At 43.2% G+C, this 18,989-nt stretch overlaps 1 protein-coding gene across 5 annotated transcripts in view; it reads right to left on the bottom strand.

Annotated features, from left to right (window-relative positions):
* Positions 1-13,375: 13,375 nt before the first annotated feature.
* The window catches only part of UGGT1 (UDP-glucose glycoprotein glucosyltransferase 1), a 43,860-nt gene continuing 38,246 nt past the window's right edge, over positions 13,376-18,989 (bottom strand). For all 5 annotated transcript variants that reach the window (XM_032697765.1, XM_032697761.1, XM_032697766.1 and 2 more), the window contains 3 exons: positions 18,442-18,558; positions 17,409-17,568; positions 13,376-17,019 (listed from right to left, as the gene is read on the bottom strand). In XM_032697765.1, the coding sequence (XP_032553656.1) occupies positions 16,994-17,019; positions 17,409-17,568; positions 18,442-18,558 (303 nt within the window). In that variant the 3' untranslated portion in view covers positions 13,376-16,993. The remainder of the gene's footprint in view (positions 17,020-17,408; positions 17,569-18,441; positions 18,559-18,989) is intronic.

The raw sequence follows: 18,989 nt of genomic DNA, 5'->3' as shown, positions 1-18,989 counted from the left end.
CTGTGACACTGCCCTTGAAGTGCTCAAGTGCACAGAGCCATGTGAACCTGGCCCAGCAGTAAGGGAGGAGAGAGCAGGTCAGAACTGAAAATGAGATCCTAAATCCATCTATATATTGAGGCTGTCTGAAAACATTTGTCAGTGTAGTCTGCTGCTTATGTACAGAGCAGAGCACCTGGTATAAGTAAACCCTTTGGGTTTCATGATCTGCACAGGAAGGTACAGTTCAGCTTTGAGGCAGTTACACAAAGGGGCCTTAGATACTGTGCCCAGGGTAGTGCAGAATTGGGTGGTTTTCTCTGTAGTTCTGTTGGAAAAGTTACTGTCTCTGTACGTGAGCATTAGGGTTAGGGTTAGGGTCAGGCCTCCCAGACAAGGCTTTAGGAAGCTCTTCTCGCTCATCTATTTAATTCTGAGTTCTGCTCTCCTAACTGGTCTGAGAGAAGTGTTTATGTTTCCTGGAAATTAGGGTTCTAATAGTAAAGGTTTAAGTTTTCAGGAACTATTTCCCTTTGTGCAAAACCTGCCTCTTCATACCTCTGGGAAGGAACAGAACAGTTCACAAATGTGTCTTCCTAGGCTGGCAAGAGCAGCTGTGGAAGCATCACCCAAGGCAGGGGGTGCAGATTTCCAGGCCGTTCCATATTCTGGGCTGTGCTTGAAAACTTGGCTCTTACATTCACCTCTTCTGCCCCCGGAGCCAAATCCCACTATAACATTTGCAAGAAAGTGTGTGAGGGGCCCAAAGTGCCCATCTTTGGTGGGTGTGAGGAGGCTGGAATTAGCAAATCCTCTCTCTTAGCTGGAGTCTGGGATTTTCTCTGGTGCACACAATGCAGTGACTTCCTTCAGATGTTGATGCCTGTAGGAGTCTGACCAAACATGCAGCTTTGGACATCCTACAGCAGATTAAGAGGTAACAGAGTGCCAGTGTTACAGAGACAAGCTGGAACTGCAGTCAGTTTTCAGGGGATTTACTGTGGATCTTTTTTTCTGGATAGTCCCTACTGGTTTTGGATATGAATGTAAGCAAAGGCACAACTTGGATGCTGCCTTTGGTATGGAAGTAGTCTAGAGCAGTAGGATTCAACTTTTATTTTTGCAGGCTAATAATTCTTATTTTCTGAGGTAGTTGTGTACCACTGTACATCATGATTTAACTGTACAAGGAATAGAATTGTGTTGTGTTGGTTAATTTTGTGAATCTTGGATTCTGTGGAACCTTCCTGTAGCACAGGCTGTCGGATGAGAATAACCAAAGTCGGGTGTTTTGGTGTCAGCTGCTCATGAGCTGGTACCTCCTGGGTGGTTTCACTGTGACTGAGCCACAGCACACAGTTCCTTGCAGGACTGGACTTTTTGTAATATGTAGATTTTATTGCAGAAGCTCATTACCCTCTAAAGTGACCACCTCACCCATGGTCAGTTTAAAAGTGACTGGTTTCGATTTAAAAATAATAAAACAAAAAAGTATATTACTGCTGAGAGCTGTAGGGATCACGGAGGTGCAGTGAACTCACTGAAGGCTGTGGCTAAACTAGCCACTCTCATATCGTGCCATACTTCCTGTGCTGTTTGCCAAGGGAGTGATGGCAGGAGCTGGGATCCCCACCGGTGAAAGTGGTTTGTGTGGAGTTTCCCTAACCTGCCTCTGCCTTAACAAAGGGATTCAAACCTCCTTGCCAGGCAGGCTTTGCCTGGAGTGTTTTGTGTGGGTTGAACTGTAGGAAAAATCAACATGGGATGGGAAGGTTTCAGGCAGCCCAGCTGTTGGCAAGGTGTCCCTGTGCCTGCAGGGTGAGGTCCAGGCTGCCAGAGCTAACCTGGGCTTTTTATTTGCTGTGTTACAACTGAACACATGCTCCTTTTACTGTGCACAGACCATTTCTATGGCCTGTATTAAGAACATACACACACAGGCTGTTATCCATGATGATGTTCATTAGCATCTTTCAGAGCACTGATGAGCGAAAGTGAGAATTTGTGGTCACTGGTCAGTGAGTGTTGAGCTCTGTGATGAAATCTCTTCCTGTGCACAGCCTCTACACTAGACAGGCCTCCAATAAAACCTGATGACAGGGGGTTTGATGGTATCTTCACTAGGGGAAAAGAAACTAATTTAGGACAAAAATGATTTTTCCACTTGCTACCTGATGAGCTGTGAAGTTCTGCCTCAGCTGAGTGGTGTGAAATTATTACCTTGAAGCTGCTGATTAGACTGAGCTCTGTTTTTTGCTACAGGCTCTATTATAACAGAGAAAATGGACACCTCTTCTGGATCTAGTCTCAGGAAATGCTTGGAAGCTGATGCCTGGTGATGTAGCACTCATCTCCTTGCAGGTAAGTAACATTTAGGTCAGTCACAGATTGTTTTTCTATTGACCTCAAAGCAGCGTCAGGACCCTGGATCTCTGTTAAGTTACTTTGCTTTGCTTTTAAACAAATATTTAAATAAATTTTAAAATAAATTTTACTTTAAATAAAGTAAATATTGCTTTTGCACAGGCATGCAGCTGTGTCATAATTGTTAAGTTTGAAATTTGTTGGCAGTCTCGTGGTTGATGTTACCATTTCCTCCTCTCCTCGTTAATTAACTCACAGTTCAGTGACAGCTCAGGATTCTTTCTGTGTTTCCCAGCAAGGAGTTGATGCAGTTCTGGATTGTGATCATACCTTGCTGTACTGTATTCAAACGTGGGGACTGCTCAGTGAATACTTAGAATGTGAATATGTCACACAGCACCAGAGGAATACACACAGAGGGAGTTTTTCTAGACTGCTTATTTACAGCTTTAGTGGAAGTAAGAGTTGTCAATTCAGTGACTTGGCTCAGGCATCAAGAAGTTCATTTGTATTCTCAATAACAGCTACAGAATTGTTTAATTTAATTCCTTGCTGTTACTTTAAAAGTTTGTTTCTACATTGCATTTAATTTTATATAATTTTCAGCAGCTGTGAAAAATGAGGTCAGTCCCATCCCACTGCCCCCTCTCTGCTCTTCCACTGTAGATAGATTTTTTAAATTTTTTTTTTAATTCATGTGCTCCCACTGCTGTTCCTTCTGTTGCACACAGTGATGATGTGGCCTTAGAATCAGCCTGTTTGGAAACTTGGCCTGGCAAAAACAACCCCACCAAAATAAGCTCCAAACATTTATTCTTGTCAGATCAACTTGGTGAATCTAGTTGCTTTCCAGATGTGTAGTTAATGCTGTGGGTGAAAGAAAGGGGGCTGGGCCTGGGCCCCACTCTGGAACTACACTTGAACTAGATACAGGTTGGACTTGGACCTGTCTTACTCCATCCTGCAGTTTGCTCACAGTGAGATGTTCAGAAGGGATTGATTTACACTTTGCTAATAAAAATAAAAAACATTAGGAAAATGCTAGGTTGGTAGTTTTTTGGTTTTTGGTTTTTTTTAAATCCAAGTTTCACCTTCTGAAGCTCGGATGCCTCTATTTTGTGTTCCTATTGTACACTGAACTTCTGGTTTGGCTCTGGACACATAAGTGTGATCACTTCTTGCTTTTACATGAATGAATATGGTATTCTCAGTATTGGCTTTATTTTTGCCTGCACAGATGCTTAGGACTCCTGAGCTGCTCAGGAGCTCACCATGTGCTGTTAGGGGTCATTCCCAACATAACCTTAGGCTGTGTTTTAGGGGGTTTCTTTTCCAGCCAGGCTTCATGGTGAAGCTGGATGGAGCTGTGTGGAACAAGGCTTTGAATGAATGACCCTCCATACATTCCAGAGGACCTCTTTTGCTCCATGAAACTCCATTTCCAGTGCAGGAGAAGACAGGAGTTGGTGGATTGTGTGGTTTGTGGGGGTGTGCATTTTTTGCGATAAATTCAAACAGTTGAAAATGTTCATGCAAATTGTGGCTCCAAAAGGCTCTTTGAAGGACAGAGGAGGTATTTAGTATGGGACTGTGTAATCAAAGCTCTGGTGCCTTGGTTCTTGCCCCCTGGCAGCTGTCAGAGCTGGAACCCACAACCGAGCATTTCCATGTTTGCTATTTCTCCGGAAACTAACTTCAAAATATTGTTGTTGTTATATTTGTGTGAACTAGTCCATGTATACAGGTCTTAACCCCCATTCAGAAAAAGCCCCAAGTAAAATAAGTTTAAGAGGCTCACGGGGCCACAGTAACAAACAAAATTCAGTTGGTGTGACTGTGGATATATTATTAATTGCTTGTGTTATTAATATCCTTCTAATGTGCCGGTGAGAGCAAACCAGAGCCAAAAGGCAATAAAAAAGGACATAAATCATTGAAATTAGTAATGTATCTGCTTTCAGGTCATGAGTCCATCATTTCAGCAATAGTGGGTTTCTTTGCATTGTTTTTCTATCTTTGCTGTTCAGTACTGCTTGTTTTTATTTGAACACTTTGCCTCCTGCCACTAGCTTAGTTAGAGAAGGTTGTGAGTTGCTTTCTAATTAGATGATGAATTAATTCTTTTCCCTCCCTTCTGCTTCTGCTTTGGATTTCTATTATTGGAGTAGCCTGGCTACTGATTTCAGTAATTCTTTAATTACTTACTTGTAGTTCTCCTGTGACATACAAACTGTGAGCATGCAGAGCACTTGTTTTGGAGCAAGTCTGACACCTCTGAACTCCTGCTGGAGAAAGCATGGAAGACAATTTGTGAAACCTCTCCCTCTTCTCCATGGGCACACCTGGATGAGTGCAGGTGGGCTGAGCAAACAGTGTCTTGGAAAGGCACTTTGAGCTGTAGGTTCCTGCTGTAGGTTGTAGGTTCCAGGCTGCAGTTGTAGGTCCCAGGCATATGACTCCTTGTCCCCTCCCTCCCCATCTCAGGAAACTATAGATCCAGAGGGGAGCTTCTGTCTGAGTTTGAATGTGATGTCACACTGGGATTACATTAAAAGGTTGTATTTCAGATTTATCTCTCTGTTGTGCTCAAATATGAAGAAAGTAAGAAAATAAAAGCAAGAAAGACAAATACTTATTTTAAGTCCTGACTTTCTGTGGCTGCTGTAGGGTAGTGACTATTTTTTTGCTCTTCAATTTTTGTGGAAAATTCTGTCATCTTTTAAGATATGTGCTCATAATTACTGCATTAATTACAGTCCTGGGTGCAATTTTTCTGAAGGTGGCCCTCCCTGTTCCCACCCCAAGGACCTGTAGGGGCACAGCCACAGTGTCAGTCGGGTTGGATCTGTTGCAGGGCTGTATTTGGATTAGTTCATCTGCAGCAACTCTCCAGTCCCTGCAGCCAAGTGTCCCCTCCTCTTATTCCCCTGGTTCTGCAGGAGGACTGTGTGCCTTTTCCTGACATCTGACATGTCAGCAGTCAGCGTGGATCCTCTCTGGCTTTAGTGGCCTGCATTTTCTGTACTTCTCATTTCTGTGCTGGCTTCAGGGCACTGGGACCCCTCTGCAAGTAGATCTGTAGTGGTTGAACTCTCTGTGTCAGGGTTTGCCAATTAAGAAAAACAGATTTGATGAGTTATTTTGGTAGAATTGTCTGTCTGAAGGACATCTTTCAATGTTAAAGGAGTTGGAAGATTTTGAAATGGCCTTTTCTCTGTCATATCAATTCTGTTTCAGTACCAGAAGCTGATGAGCCCTGCCTATTTTAGGGCTGGTACATGGAGAGGAGAACTTCCCTGTCATTCCCCAGCATAGCTTGGGATAAGAAAGGAATAACAAAAAAAAAAAAAGTGCCTATTTCAAGGATTTTTAGACCAGTTAGTGATAGTTTAGAATAGTGAGATGTATCTAAAACAATGGCTTCATTTCTTCCCCAGAGTCTGTGCTGTTTGCTGGCAGCAGATGAATTTCTCTGAGCATTTCTGATCCACATGCACTGATCAATGCTTTGGTTAATGCTGACTTACAGGAGCTGCTTCTCTCTTATTTTCTGCTACACGGACACGAAGCTTTACAGCCTTAAGTAAGTGAACCAATGAGCAAATAAGCTGGACAGTGTTTAGGTGGTTGCAAGGTTGGATCCCAGTAGTGAGAGCTTTCTAATATCTCATTCCTTGACACTTTCATCTGCAAAATTCCTGGGCTTTGCTGAAGAGCTTTTAAAATCAACTTCCAGATGTTAAAATATTCAGTTTATACTTGATGGGGCTGACTCTGTCTCCTGATTTCTGCTTTTAGACTGCAACTTTTGCTTTGATCAGCAACAAAAAGTGATCAGGTACATTTATTATTCCACAGATATGAGCTGGTGAGAGGTTTCTCATGCATCAGCTGTCTGCTGGAGAGAAAACAGGTAAGGCAGGAACTCTGACAATGAGGAAGAGAAGGGTTGCTTCTTGTTCTCCAGTGGGTTTGTCCAACAGAAGTAAGCAGAAAGGCACTTTGAAACTCAGACAAGACTTGCTTCAGAGTGGAGACAGAGCATAGCTTTAACTCTCCTGTGCACATGTACTTTTATGACTTAATCACTGTGTACTCTTGGTTGCTTTACAAACACGAAAAAAGGGGGACACACGTTCACAGCACACACTGTATATCCAGTGCTCACCCTTTGAGGAAATTAAATTTATCAGTTATATCAGTGACAGCATGAATGTCTTGAAAATACATATTTGATTTAAAGTATTGTATTAGTTTTTATGTTTTAATGTTGTCCGGGGAGAAGTGTTTCTCTGAGTGGGAGGTGAGACGACAGCTTCTCTTGGAAATAGGATCTTCCTGTAGGAAGGTATCTTCTGCCTTTGCATCAGAGTCTTTACTGCCATGGTAGGCAGTAGGAAGATGATTCTTGAACTATGCAGATGTCTCTCAATTACTTTCTACAAGATTTTTTGCCCACTCTTGTCAAAGAGCCTGTGATAGTCATGATTGGATACAAGGCAGTGGACCAAATAAACCTGGTTCAATGTACTGTGAAGATCTCTGTGTTTCCAGCCCATTTCTCCTAGAACCAATCCATTTTTGTAAGAGGGGTATTCTAATTGTAGTGTAGTGCTAAAAGGGGATGATAGTCTTCATTTGAATGAATAAATGATTTTGCTCATGATTTGCACTAGAAAGTTGATGGTAAGTGAAATAGCAGTTTCACATTATTTTATTGTTAATAAACAGTAAAAAAAATAACCAAAACAAAAGCGACAAAAGAAAAAAAGAAAAAGAAAAACCCACCCACAATTTGATCTGTTTGGCTGCTCCTTTTCCTGGAAGCACTTTGCACCTTTTCAAGGTAACTATATTTGAACTTCATTGAAAAGCCTTATGACTTGCTGCTGTCAAAGCCGGTGCATGCATTAATACTCCACAGAGCTGGTGCTCACTGCATGTGTTGATGTGTGTTCAGTGATGGGACGCGAGCATGTGTTCCACCTCCTTGGGCTGGGCTGGGTGCAGCTTGTCATGCTCCAGCTTTGGAATTTGGGGGGTTTTTCCTCTTTTCATTCTTTCATTTACTTCCACTACCCCCCGCCCCCCACCCCCCCAATGGAACGCCATAGTCGACCACATGTGACAAATATTTCCCAGCTTAAAAATTGCTGGAAGTTGCAGGGGAGGGGTCAACAGGCACTTTGTGGATTTTTTCCGCAGTGCAAGTGCTCCCTCTACAGCTCAGAACATCTGCTGAGATCACTGGGCAGCGCGGTCGGGGTCCGTCCTTTCGGTTATCTCCGGCCCGGAGAGTGCTGGTGAACGGGGCTGCATCCAGCTGGGAGCCGGTCACCAGTGGTGTCCCCAGGGGTCAGTGCTGGGCCCAGTCTTTTTAACATCTTTATCGATGATTTAGATGAGGAGATTGAGTCCATCACCAGCAAATTTGCAGACGACACCAAGTTGGGAGGGGGTGTCGACCTGCTGGAAGGCAGGAGGGCTCTGCAGAGGGACCTGGACAGGCTGGAGAGTTGGGCTGGTTCCAACGGGATGAGGTTCAACAAGGCCAAGTGCCGGGTCCTGCACTCCGGCCACAACAACCCACTGCAGCCCCACGGGCTGGGACAGAGGGGCTGGAGAGCAGCCAGGCAGGAAGGGACTTGGGAGTCTGGATTGACAGGAAGCTGAACATGAGCCAGCAGTGTGCCCAGGTGGCCAAGAAGGCCAATGGCATCCTGGCCTGTATCAGGAACAGTGTGGCCAGCAGGAGCAGGGAAGTGATCCTTCCCCTGTACTCTGCATTGGTGAGGCCACACCTTGAGTATTGTGTTCAGCTCTGGGTCCCTCAGCTCAGGAAGGACATTGAGGGGCTGGAGCAGGTCCAGAGAAGAGCAACAAGGCTGGTGAAGGGACTGGAGCACAAGTGCTGTGAGGAGAGGCTGAGGGAGCTGGGGCTGTTTAGTCTGGAGAAGAGGAGGCTTAGAGGCGACCTCATCACTCTCTTCAACTACCTGAAGGGAGGTTATAGCCAGGTGGGGGTTGGTCTCTTCTCCCAGGCAACCAACAATAGGACAAGGGGACATAGGCTCAAGCTCTGCCAGGGGAGGTTTAGGTTAGATGTTAGGAAGAAATTCTTTACAGAGAGGGTTATCAGGCATTGGAACGGCCTACCCAGAGAGGTGGTGGATTCACCATCCCTGGAGGTTTTTAAAAAGAGACTGGACATGGCCCTTAGTGCCATGATATAGTAATTGGAGTTGGATCAGGGGCTGGACTTGATGATCTTGGAGGTCTTTTCCAACCCAATCTATTCTATGATTCTATGATTAAAGGACCACGCAGCAGTGTGATTGTGAGCAAGCAGCTGCCAACAGAAAATTCCATCACCTACTGTAAGGTCACCCTATTTTAAGAACCTGTCTTGTTTATTCAGTGAAAAAGGGTAAAGGGGAGTGGTGGCAGGGAAGAAAAAGAAAAGTTGTAAAAGTTAAAGTCAGATGTGAGATGTGAGAGACAAAGTGTGACATTGCTACATGTAAGCTGAGGTGGGCAACTGGAAGGTGATTTCCATCGCTGTCAGTGTGGCGAGGTTTGAACAGCTGTGCTAGCACTGGGGGAGTGAAAACCCAACTCATTTAAAGAGATTTGGATACACCTGGGAATGAGATTCTGCAGTGGTGGTTGTGGTATCAAGGCTTTGGTGACTCGGGTGGTACCTTTCAAACCAGCAGTCAGTGATGTTGTTGGGACAAATATGGACAACATTCGTGTGGCCAAAAGCATCCAGTCCCTTACTTTTTTTCTGAGGTTTTTTTTTTTAAAGACCCCAGAGGAATGGGTTGTGAAAACAAAACAGTGTGTTCCTACAGAGATCCAGACAGATCAGCAGCGAGGAGTTTTTCCCACACGAGCCTGCCAATGTGGCTCCTTCCAGAGTTAGAGCCACATTCCTGGGCCAGGAGCATAATTCGGTCAGCAGGGCTCCTAACTGGCCTCAGAGGCTGCCAGCACAGCAACAGATAAGGCCTTATTTACCCAAGAGAGAGAAACACAATCTTGGACACATCTTAAATACAGTTCAGTTTAAGGGCAAGAAATAGAACATTTGGGAAACTGTCTTTAACTCATTTAACTTTGTTCCTAGGTGAAGATGGCAACACTGTGTTAATAAAAATCAGGCTACTTAATAGGTACATGTGTGCTGTTTGTAAAAACCTTAATATATCAGCTGTTTTGGGATATCTTCATTAGTCTGCTGCAATAAACATTGAGCAGCTGATATTTTAAGATTTTTCTAAAGGGACAATTCAGTAACTGATATTTAGAAGGAATCTGAAGAGGTGGCTGGAGAAATCCCTGACCCAAGGATGTCAGGTTTTGATAAACTGTGGAAGATAAGGTACATATTCCAGGGAAGCTCAGCAAAGAATTACTTGTCCACACATTCATCTGAAACCAGAGGGGAAGCTCCTGGGACATCAGTGGTTGCCCTGAGAGCTGAAATGACTCTTGAGGGGGTTTCATGGGACATAATTCTTGTCAAGCCATTGTGACTTTGAGGAATAATAGCAGCACTGAGTGTACACATAAATGCTTCACAAAATCCTACCTTCTTGCTCCAAATTAATGTTACTGCATTGTTGGAACATGTGCTAAAAGGATTAAGAACCAGTTAGCAAAGTTCTCATAGTAATAATTAGTGGGGAAACCCTATTAAATAGGTGTTTGAGCTTCTTTTCCTCTGCAGTGATCTGAGCTATTTGGTGCTTTCCTGAGGTCTGGAAGCAATTGTGGTGGCAGCTGTTGAGCAGCCCTGGATGACAAGCAGCAGAGCAGAACTCTGGGGCCTCTTTCTGCAGGGGAACCACAAAAGCACTTCAGTGAGGCAAGTTTGAAATTGCAGCTCTAGGAATATGAAACACAAAGAGTTCCAGCAAATAGGGGACCATATTCCTGAGTCTGAAAGGGGCTTTCATGATTGTGGTGGACAAGCAGTACAAATAAATTCTCAGTGAGATGGGTAGAAGGATTCCTGTGGAGTTTGATGGTATAAATGGCAAATATATTTGGGAGAATGATTTTGCATGTACAAAAATACACATGCACACAAATGTATTTTCTTGTTGTAGTGTTGGTGGAATTGAATGTATTTAGTTTTGGTGCCAGGATTTCATTTTATTTATTAAAAAAATAAATAAATAAACTAAAAAACACTAAACCCAAGCAAACCAGAAAATATCAACAAAACAGTCTAAAGGATGAAGGAAATACTTTGATATCTGGAAGTCCTTACTGAATACTTATTGTAGTAAATAAATACCTAAATGTAGGGAAAAGGTTGGAGACTGAGAGTCTAAGAGCTGAGACCAGTTCTTTTCAGCAGAGAAGGGAGACGTGGTAAGTGTGAATGGTGTAAACTTTCCCCAGAAAAGAGGAAGAGAAAAAAAAAGTTAAAGGACCAGAATGCCTGATTGCTTATCCCAGGAGCAGAAGACAATCTGCTTGTGCCATAATCAGGTGTATTCAAGATTCTCACACAGAAGAAACACTGTTTTCATTCCTCATCAAGCCCCAAGCTGCCGGATAAGGAACAAATTCAATGTATTCCAAGCACAGGACAATCTGTATTAGCAGTGGTCTCAATAAAGTCTAGTCAGCAATAAACCCTGGTAGTCAGAAGTGATTTTCCCTGAGTGTCCTGATTAGGGAATGCTGTTCAATTATCTGAATTCCAACAAGCAGCTGGCATACATGCTGCAGTATAAACTGCAGAAAGGGAGAGTGAGGGAGAGGTCTTTAATTTTCTTCAAGTCAGTGAACATCAGCATGTTGAATCAAAACAGATGGAGTGTATAATCCATTAGCAATACTCTTGATTAGGTAAATATAGTTATTTGGCAAAGAGGAGGCGGGCAGAGCAAATGGAGAGGAATTTCCTCGTGGGTAGGCTTTGAATGTAGGAATATTTACTGTTACTGCTGGCCAAGGTGGAAGCATGAAGTGTAAATCTAGTGTCAGAATGAACCTTTCTGTGACTTGCAAGGCTGCTCTGGGGGAGCAGCAGGGTTTGGCAAAGTCAGTTCCTTGAGCAACCTCATGCTGTGTCCCATTGGCAGTGGCTGTGTTAGAGATGGCAGATTGGACAGTCTCTTCGTTCCAGAGGGCACAGGTTTAACTCCTTTCCTGGGGTGCATTTTTGCAGGGACTGCAAACCAGGCTGCACTTGTTGGACAGAGTAATTGAAGACATCTTCAGAACAGCTACAAGCTGCTGAGATGGGTGGTGGAGGCACCACAGAGCTGCTGGGGGGAGTTCCAACACCAGGGGGAGGTCAGTGTTCTTTCAACCCTTTTTTCAAACAGGGTTTGCAGTGACACTCAGCCTGCACTCACCACCGAGGGGCAGTGGAAGGACTGACCTGACAAGCTGGTCAGAGCCAGGTGAGACCTTCCAGTCAGAAGCCCCTCTGAGTGCCTGTATGGATGCAGGGGTTCCTGCTGTGGCACAGACTGCAGGTGACTGCTGGGGACAGGATTAAATCCAGTAGCCTGGACTCTGGGGGCACTGTGAGGGCAAGAAGTCCCTGGGGACAAGACAGGAACGACTGTCACACCCAGAGCACAGCCAAGGGTGCTGGCATGTGCCGTGTGCTAAATTCAGGGGTGTTTTTGTATGCACAGGCACTGCCATTTGTGCCCTGGGTGGGGGCCCAGGCCAAACCAGTAATCCAGGGAGGGTCTCTTCAGGCCTAGCACAGTGTACATGGAAGACTGGCATGGGGTATCCCTGCCCCTACATCTAAGCCCTGGCGATGGCACCATAGCTGCTGTAATTTGTCGAACTCTTAAGTGCATTTCTGTGACTTGAATTTTCATCTTGTTATGTCAGTGCAAGTATTTGACTAACAACAGTTGGAAACGGGCAACAAGAGCAGCACATGGACAGGTGATGTTTACCTGCAGACCAAGTGCTGCCTACCCTGATATGTCTGTAAATCTGTTCCCCAGACAGAGCCTAAATGGTACATGGCAAACACGAAAGGAACACAGTGCCTGGGATGTATGTAGGGGCTTCTCTGTTTTGTTTCTCCTGTGGGGACAGGAGCTGGATGTAAGCTGCTGTGCCCAATACACCACAAGCAGCACTGAACAGAGCTTTGGGTTAAGTCCTGCTTTGGTTTTGTGGCAAACTGTTTGACAGAGGCACCCCCTGCAAGGCTGCAGCCTCAGCACAGGGCAATGGACAGTCCCCACATGAGCCTCTGTATGATGGTGCAGAGGGGTGACTGTGTCTGCCCAGGCTGTTAATTCAGGGCACAGCCTTGTCTTGTGCTGGAAAAGCTGGTTCTGCTTATTGATAAGAGCTGGACATGGGTGCTGGACAGGTTGCTCATAAAAATCCCTGTTGTATTTCGTTTAATACAATTTTTAAAATAGACTTTTGTTAAAAAAAAAAAAAAATACTCCCTTTCCTCCAGCCAATCAGTTTCTCACACAGCTCTTTTGGGGTGGAGGGGGATCAGTCTTGGGCGTAAAGTATGTACAGTCTCATGCTTAAATATGTACTTTGAAAAGCAAACAGGGGAGGGAAGTGTAAAGCTCCTTATTGGTTGAGGAGGCCATAGCCACATGGCATATATTTATTCTTTCTGGCTGCTTCCTTTTCCCCTTTTAGTTGTCTCCTAGGATTTATTCTCATTTTCCAAACCTGACCAAGTTCAAACAGCCAGCTGTAAGAAAGCAAATACGTATTTCTGTGGCACTCAGCTGGGCTTTCTGTGTCAAGCTGTCTACTTTATAGCTCTTTCGTTAATAAAGATGCTCTGGGTGAGAGGCTTGAGAGTCCTATAGGGGTTTGGAATTCATTCCCAGCTCCAAAAGAGACCCAGACACAGCTCTGTACTTGGAAGTATTATTGGTCAATCACTTTTCCAAGTGCTTACTATGAAGTATCAGTGGAAAACCTAATCAAATGAAGAAAACTGACATAGAAACATCTTTTATAAGTAGTGTGAGGTAGAGTTGAAAAAAAAGACCTAAAAGGTAGATTTATATAAAATATTTTTATTCTTTTATTAACAGAAGTACTTCAGTTTAGGGGTTACTCCAATACCAACACTGGCAGTTAGGAGGAATTCCTCCCTTTCCCTTCTAGCTTTTCAATAACCCAACACTTGAATACAGGAAGTGAAAAACATGTTCTAAGCAACACCATTAAAACCTCAGTTATCAGCCCCAAAGCAATCAACAGGACAGACATGGGTAAAGAACAGCAGAGGTTTTAATGATGTCAGATCTTCTTGTTGCCACTGCACTGGGAAACTCCCTGTGATCATTCAGTAAAGAGTAACTCCCAATACCTCGGGTCACTTGGTACCAGTGCCACACAGAGTCATGGAATATTCTTGAACAGATTATGGAAGAGTTGAATGAAAACAGTTCATGTTTTAAAAAATGTTTTGGTTCATAAGACTGTGACTGGATATTTACTGCTTTGTACACGTACCTTTCATTTCCATTACAACCCATCCCCCCATATCTAAATGAAAAAGAAATCTTAAAGACTTATTTCTCTACTATTTGTTTCCTAGTAAGGCAGTGAAATCTTCCTTTTAAAGTAAAGTACAGGGCATTTCTCATTGTGAAGTCCCCACCAGGGGGACAAGCTGCTTGTAGCCAGAGATTGGAACACTGTCATCGCTTTGCCACAGAAGTGGCCTTTCTAGTCTGAGGAATCCAAAATTACTTTGTGACCTCTGTAATCCACATTTTCTACTTTTCACCATCATCAGTCTTACTAGTTACAGGACCAGGCCATCAGTGATATGATCAGAAGCAGGACTATTTCAATAAGCATCTCACTCCATGATGCTTTCTAGATGGAGCTGTCAAAATATTTTTCTTTTAAGATCCAGTTGAGGACTAAGAGCAATCATATACACAGATCCAAAATAAGTGATTATTCCCTTTATGACTGTTATTCTTGGGTGCAAATAAATAGTGGCTTCCCAGGAAAAATGGAAGTAGTTCACATTGAGAATGATCAGTACCATGTGCATTTTGTATCGTACTGGAGAACAGGCACAGGACTCTTACAAGCACTGCAAAGGTATAGAATCTTACTGCATGTTTCTGGTTTCTTTCTGTACCAGTTGTGAGTTAGATGACTTTCTTAATAACAACTGAATAGAAGAGCATGGCCTCTGTTAACCAGAGGGAACAAAAACATCCTGTGTAGCTTGCTAGATCTTATACTTTAAAAAAAAAAAAGGATGCAGAGTGGGTTTTCAAATGCATACATTAACTATCAGAATGGAGAGCATAATTTAAAAAAATAACTCTGTAACTGACATTTAATTTAAAAATATTTTCTCCTTATTCAACACCAAACAAGGCATTTTAAATGTTGTGCTGAATTTAAGAGGTTGCTTTGTTCTCGTCTTATAGCTTCTAATAAAATTTGGGGGAAAAAAAGGAGCACAGATATGGTTCTAGATAGGAGAGGGCCATGTTTCACAGGAAGCTTCTCTTGTTCTGAGGGCTTTGGGCACATTCTTTCCTTATCTATCCCTGGATGGAAAGGTGGTGTACAGCTGCTGCCCACCTCGTCCTGTGCTCTTCCATGTACTCTAGCAAGGCTGAAGTGGTTTGCAGCTGAACACAGAAAGGACAATCTCACCTGTGCTGGACCAGCTGTTTAAAAGAAGCTAATTGACACAGTATGCAATTACTTCAATTTGTTGGCAGGAGCATTATTGTGTTTTACAATAGAAAAAAGTCCTTCTACTGTAAATCTGCTTATCCTTGACTGGAACAGTTTTGCTGGGAAGGGTAAGTCACCTCACCTGTAATTTCCAGAGTGCCAGGCAGACCATCTGAATTTAAATCCCCACAAAGTGGGAAATATCTAAGCTGGTGACTCTGTAAGATCATGGTTTGCTCTCCAGCCTCACATGCTTGCATGGCTTTCCCACAGGAGAGGGGGATTATAAACTGTCCTTTCCTATACCTTCCCAGAACTAATCACCTTTGGTACCCACCAGAAGTGCAGGTGCAGTGATATGGGCCAGCCATGCCCGTGATGTGAGCTCAGGGACCCTGGATATTTCTCTTAATGTGCTTTTTTTGAGAGTTTGGGTTGGTGATTTGGGCCCTTGCTTGAGCTGGCTGCACGAGAGCTGCTTTTCTGTTCAGTCACCCCATCAAACAGAGTAAACACTTCAACTGGCATCTTTCAGATTCCTCCAAAATATGACAGGATGTATAATACAAAAATTCCAGAAGAATATCCTAAATCAGGATTATCATTAGGTTGAGTGTCTTACAGCACAGAACATTTGCCTGTATAAAAACATGGGAGGCACAAAAGTAATCCCAGTTTGGATTTCTGCACAGGGAACCATATATTTTGTACTAGAGGTACTACTTTTAGTTCTTATGTTTCAATTCTTCCATCCCTCAGTGTTACAGGGAGCAGACAATAATCCTACAGAATGAGGGAAATGAGGTTTGAGCTGCCTTTTTTTTTAATTGGTATGTTCATAACACAGAACTGTGGCAGCATAAAAATGAAGACGTGAATACAAATGATAGAACTAGCTCAAGATAATTAATCCCTGCAAGAAGATATTTTCTTGCCTGTGCACAGAATGAAAACAAATGCAAGTGAAATATCCAGAAACCTCAAAATCAAATTAGGACTGTGTGCAAGCAAAAAGGATGATCAAAGGACCAAATGGGAACTAAGGCTTAAGACCCAAGAACTCCAAAGTTTTTATTGATGTGACAATGTCTCTGTTTGAAGAAAAATAAAGTTAATGAAATTTACATGATGATAAACTTCCAAGCTTCCACAGATTTTTCATAAGCAAAAAACATTCATGAATCAGTGAACCACAGCCAGAGTAAAGCCCTACCAGTTCTGCAGACTGATTTAAACTTTGAGCAGGAAGGAAGGGAGGGTACTTTGATTCAAGTCAGATGGGCTAGGATGATCTCAGCTGCCAAATTCCGTGTTCTCCTCACTTTGTGAGCTTAGGCATTTGTATTTGGATGGGCATTTAAATAGAGTGCAGCTTTACACAAGCCAAACTGTCAAAAGTTGGGTGATAAATGAAGACAGGAAATAGAAAAATCAAAATAATGCTAGATTTGTTACAAAATCAAGGGCAGACTCAACAAGTCTGAGAAGTTTTTCCAACAATTTGAAAACCTGCAGATGAAACAGTGTCCCAAATTCAAGGCATAAGTCTAAGCCTTATAACGTTACCTGGAAAAATTCTCTCCATTAGATGAGGTTCGGACATATGTCTGCAATTCCCAGACTCTCAAGTTAGATCTGAGACAAGCTTGATCTTCATCAGTGGTTGAGACACTTGAAGGAACAGGCTGTGGCTTTTCCAGTGGATTTTGAAGTTTTGTTTCTGAAACGCTAAATTCCATCATGGGCTCTTTCATCTCCACCACAGGTGCAAAAAACCAGTAATTCTAATTCCAGCAATCCAGATCCTATTTCATATGCAGAAATTAACCCAAAGGCAAGTAAAAAAAATGCATACATCATCCCATTCAATTACTCAGCAGTTTTGCAGACATACTGGAAAAAAACTAGCTTTCAATATAAAAATTGTCTATGAAACAGTCTGACTTCAATTTGTCTGCATGGATCATAATTCCACGTGTGCTGCTGGATCTGTAAAAGAGGAGAGAAAAATAAGCACTCAGTTTCAGCTGCCTTGAATTGGCAGATTGGTTTGAAAATCAGTATAAACCCCCAAGAATTGTTCTTTGCAGGGCACCAGTGCCCGAAGGACAGTTCACAGCCATGGTGCACAGAGGTGCTTCTTTAAGGGTTAAGATAAGGCCAAGCTCACAAAACTGCAGGAACAGTGAGGGTCTTTAGCAGAACTGAACAAGTCTGTTCTCTGCCTTTCAGAATCATGTTAAGTTACACCCATTACAGCACCTGATTATTTAACAGGTCCTCATCCAAGCCTGTGCACGGTACAAGTGAGGGAGGACACAACTGGAGCAGTCCAACAGGCAGGGAGAAAGTCAAAGAAGCAGGAAAACAAAGATTACCATGTGTGTGTTGTCCTGGCATCTCAGCTGGTGTTCCCATTTCTTTTTCCTTCTGGAAAAGACTCTGGAGCAGTTTGATTTCTTGATCATAGTCCTGCCATTCTGGAACTATTCGCATGGCTGCTTGCAGCTTGGGCTCTTTGGTCATGGGGTTGTTACACTGCAAACAGAACACACGGGCTCTTCAGACACTTCAGGTGCACAAAATGTTTCTGCACTGAACAGAGATATGCTTCCCTCTGCCTTAAGCCCCTAATGTTTTTTCATTTTTCTAATATTTGTAAGCCTTGTAAGTTTTATAGGTAGATTTTAAAAGCAGCAACCCTCACTTCCTTGCATCCCTTTCCCTGTAGCACCCTTGTTTACACATTCCTTAACCCTCTTACCCCATTCTATGCTCCCTATATCACCCCTACTCCCGAATCCAGTAGAAATGTTTAGTCTTTTGTCAAGGGAAGGCCTAGACTGTTGGCAGAACAGCATATCAGGGCCTGAACAACAAAATGAAGTCAAGAATTAGGTAACTATGTACCCTTTGTGCTCTGATGATGGTGAAGATGGGATGAACAGAGGGTCCCAAAATACACCCCAGACCCATTTTCAGGGGGTGGACCTGGGGCAGTCCAGAGCAAAGGCCACAGGGTGGACACATCTGGGATTGGATGGATGGTGTTATAAAATGTAACCTCTCAGGCACAGGGGCGCACGTTGTGTAACATCCACTGCCTTGGCAAATAAACCCTTTCTTATCTCACCCCTAATTATCTGCTCCAGGAGATTTTTTCAGCACCATAAATCCCACAGCAACATGGTGGTGAACAACATGTGTCTGTACTTTAGCTAGAGAACAGTGCAAAGTCTCTTTTCAAATTCATAATAATGTCACTGCTCCAGGTAAGAGAAATACATGTTTTCAGCACTCGGGTTTTTAACTTCAGCTTCTCTAAGTCCCAATACAGGCTGAGGTAGGGAAGTGCCTCTAAAATTGGTATTTCATTGTGATGTAAGAGTGAGGAAGCCATCCTGCACTCACCAGATCAATGGTTTTTGCTCTCTTCTTGGAGGAATCATCACACCATGTTTCACACCACAGCCACTCCTGTGGGAGGGATTTAATTGGCACCTGGTGGATCATGTTGTTTGGCAAATCCTGTTGTGCAGAACAAGAGTTAGTAGCCATTTCCTCAGGGTGCAGGATGGGAGAAGCAACCCCCCTCCCAACGAGACAGTACTGAGAAGGTTAACTTTTGTAAAGAGGTTTGGTTTTTTTTCCCCCAGTGCAAATGTAAAGTGATGAATCCACCTCTCATCCCATTCCAAACAAAGTCCTCTGGAGAAAGCTTGTGTACTACAACTTCTGATCTTACTTTGTTGAAATTTAGTTATTTAGCAAACAGGACTAAAGCAGTAATATGACTCCAGTATCAAATCTGAACTGAACCAGTTCAGAAGACTAGACTTGGCTGATTAAACCATTGTGTTATTTTTTCCATCCATCACAGTAAAAGGCTTATCTCCAGGTTATTAATCTGTGCACAGTAAAGCAGTCAGAGCTGGGCAGCTCAAGAAACAAGTACCCAA

The sequence above is a fragment of the Chiroxiphia lanceolata genome, chromosome 10, assembly GCF_009829145.1.
Source record: "Chiroxiphia lanceolata isolate bChiLan1 chromosome 10, bChiLan1.pri, whole genome shotgun sequence".
NCBI lineage: Eukaryota > Metazoa > Chordata > Aves > Passeriformes > Pipridae > Chiroxiphia > Chiroxiphia lanceolata.
Note: the sequence above shows the minus strand (reverse complement) of the source record. Positions and strands in the feature narration are given on the sequence as shown.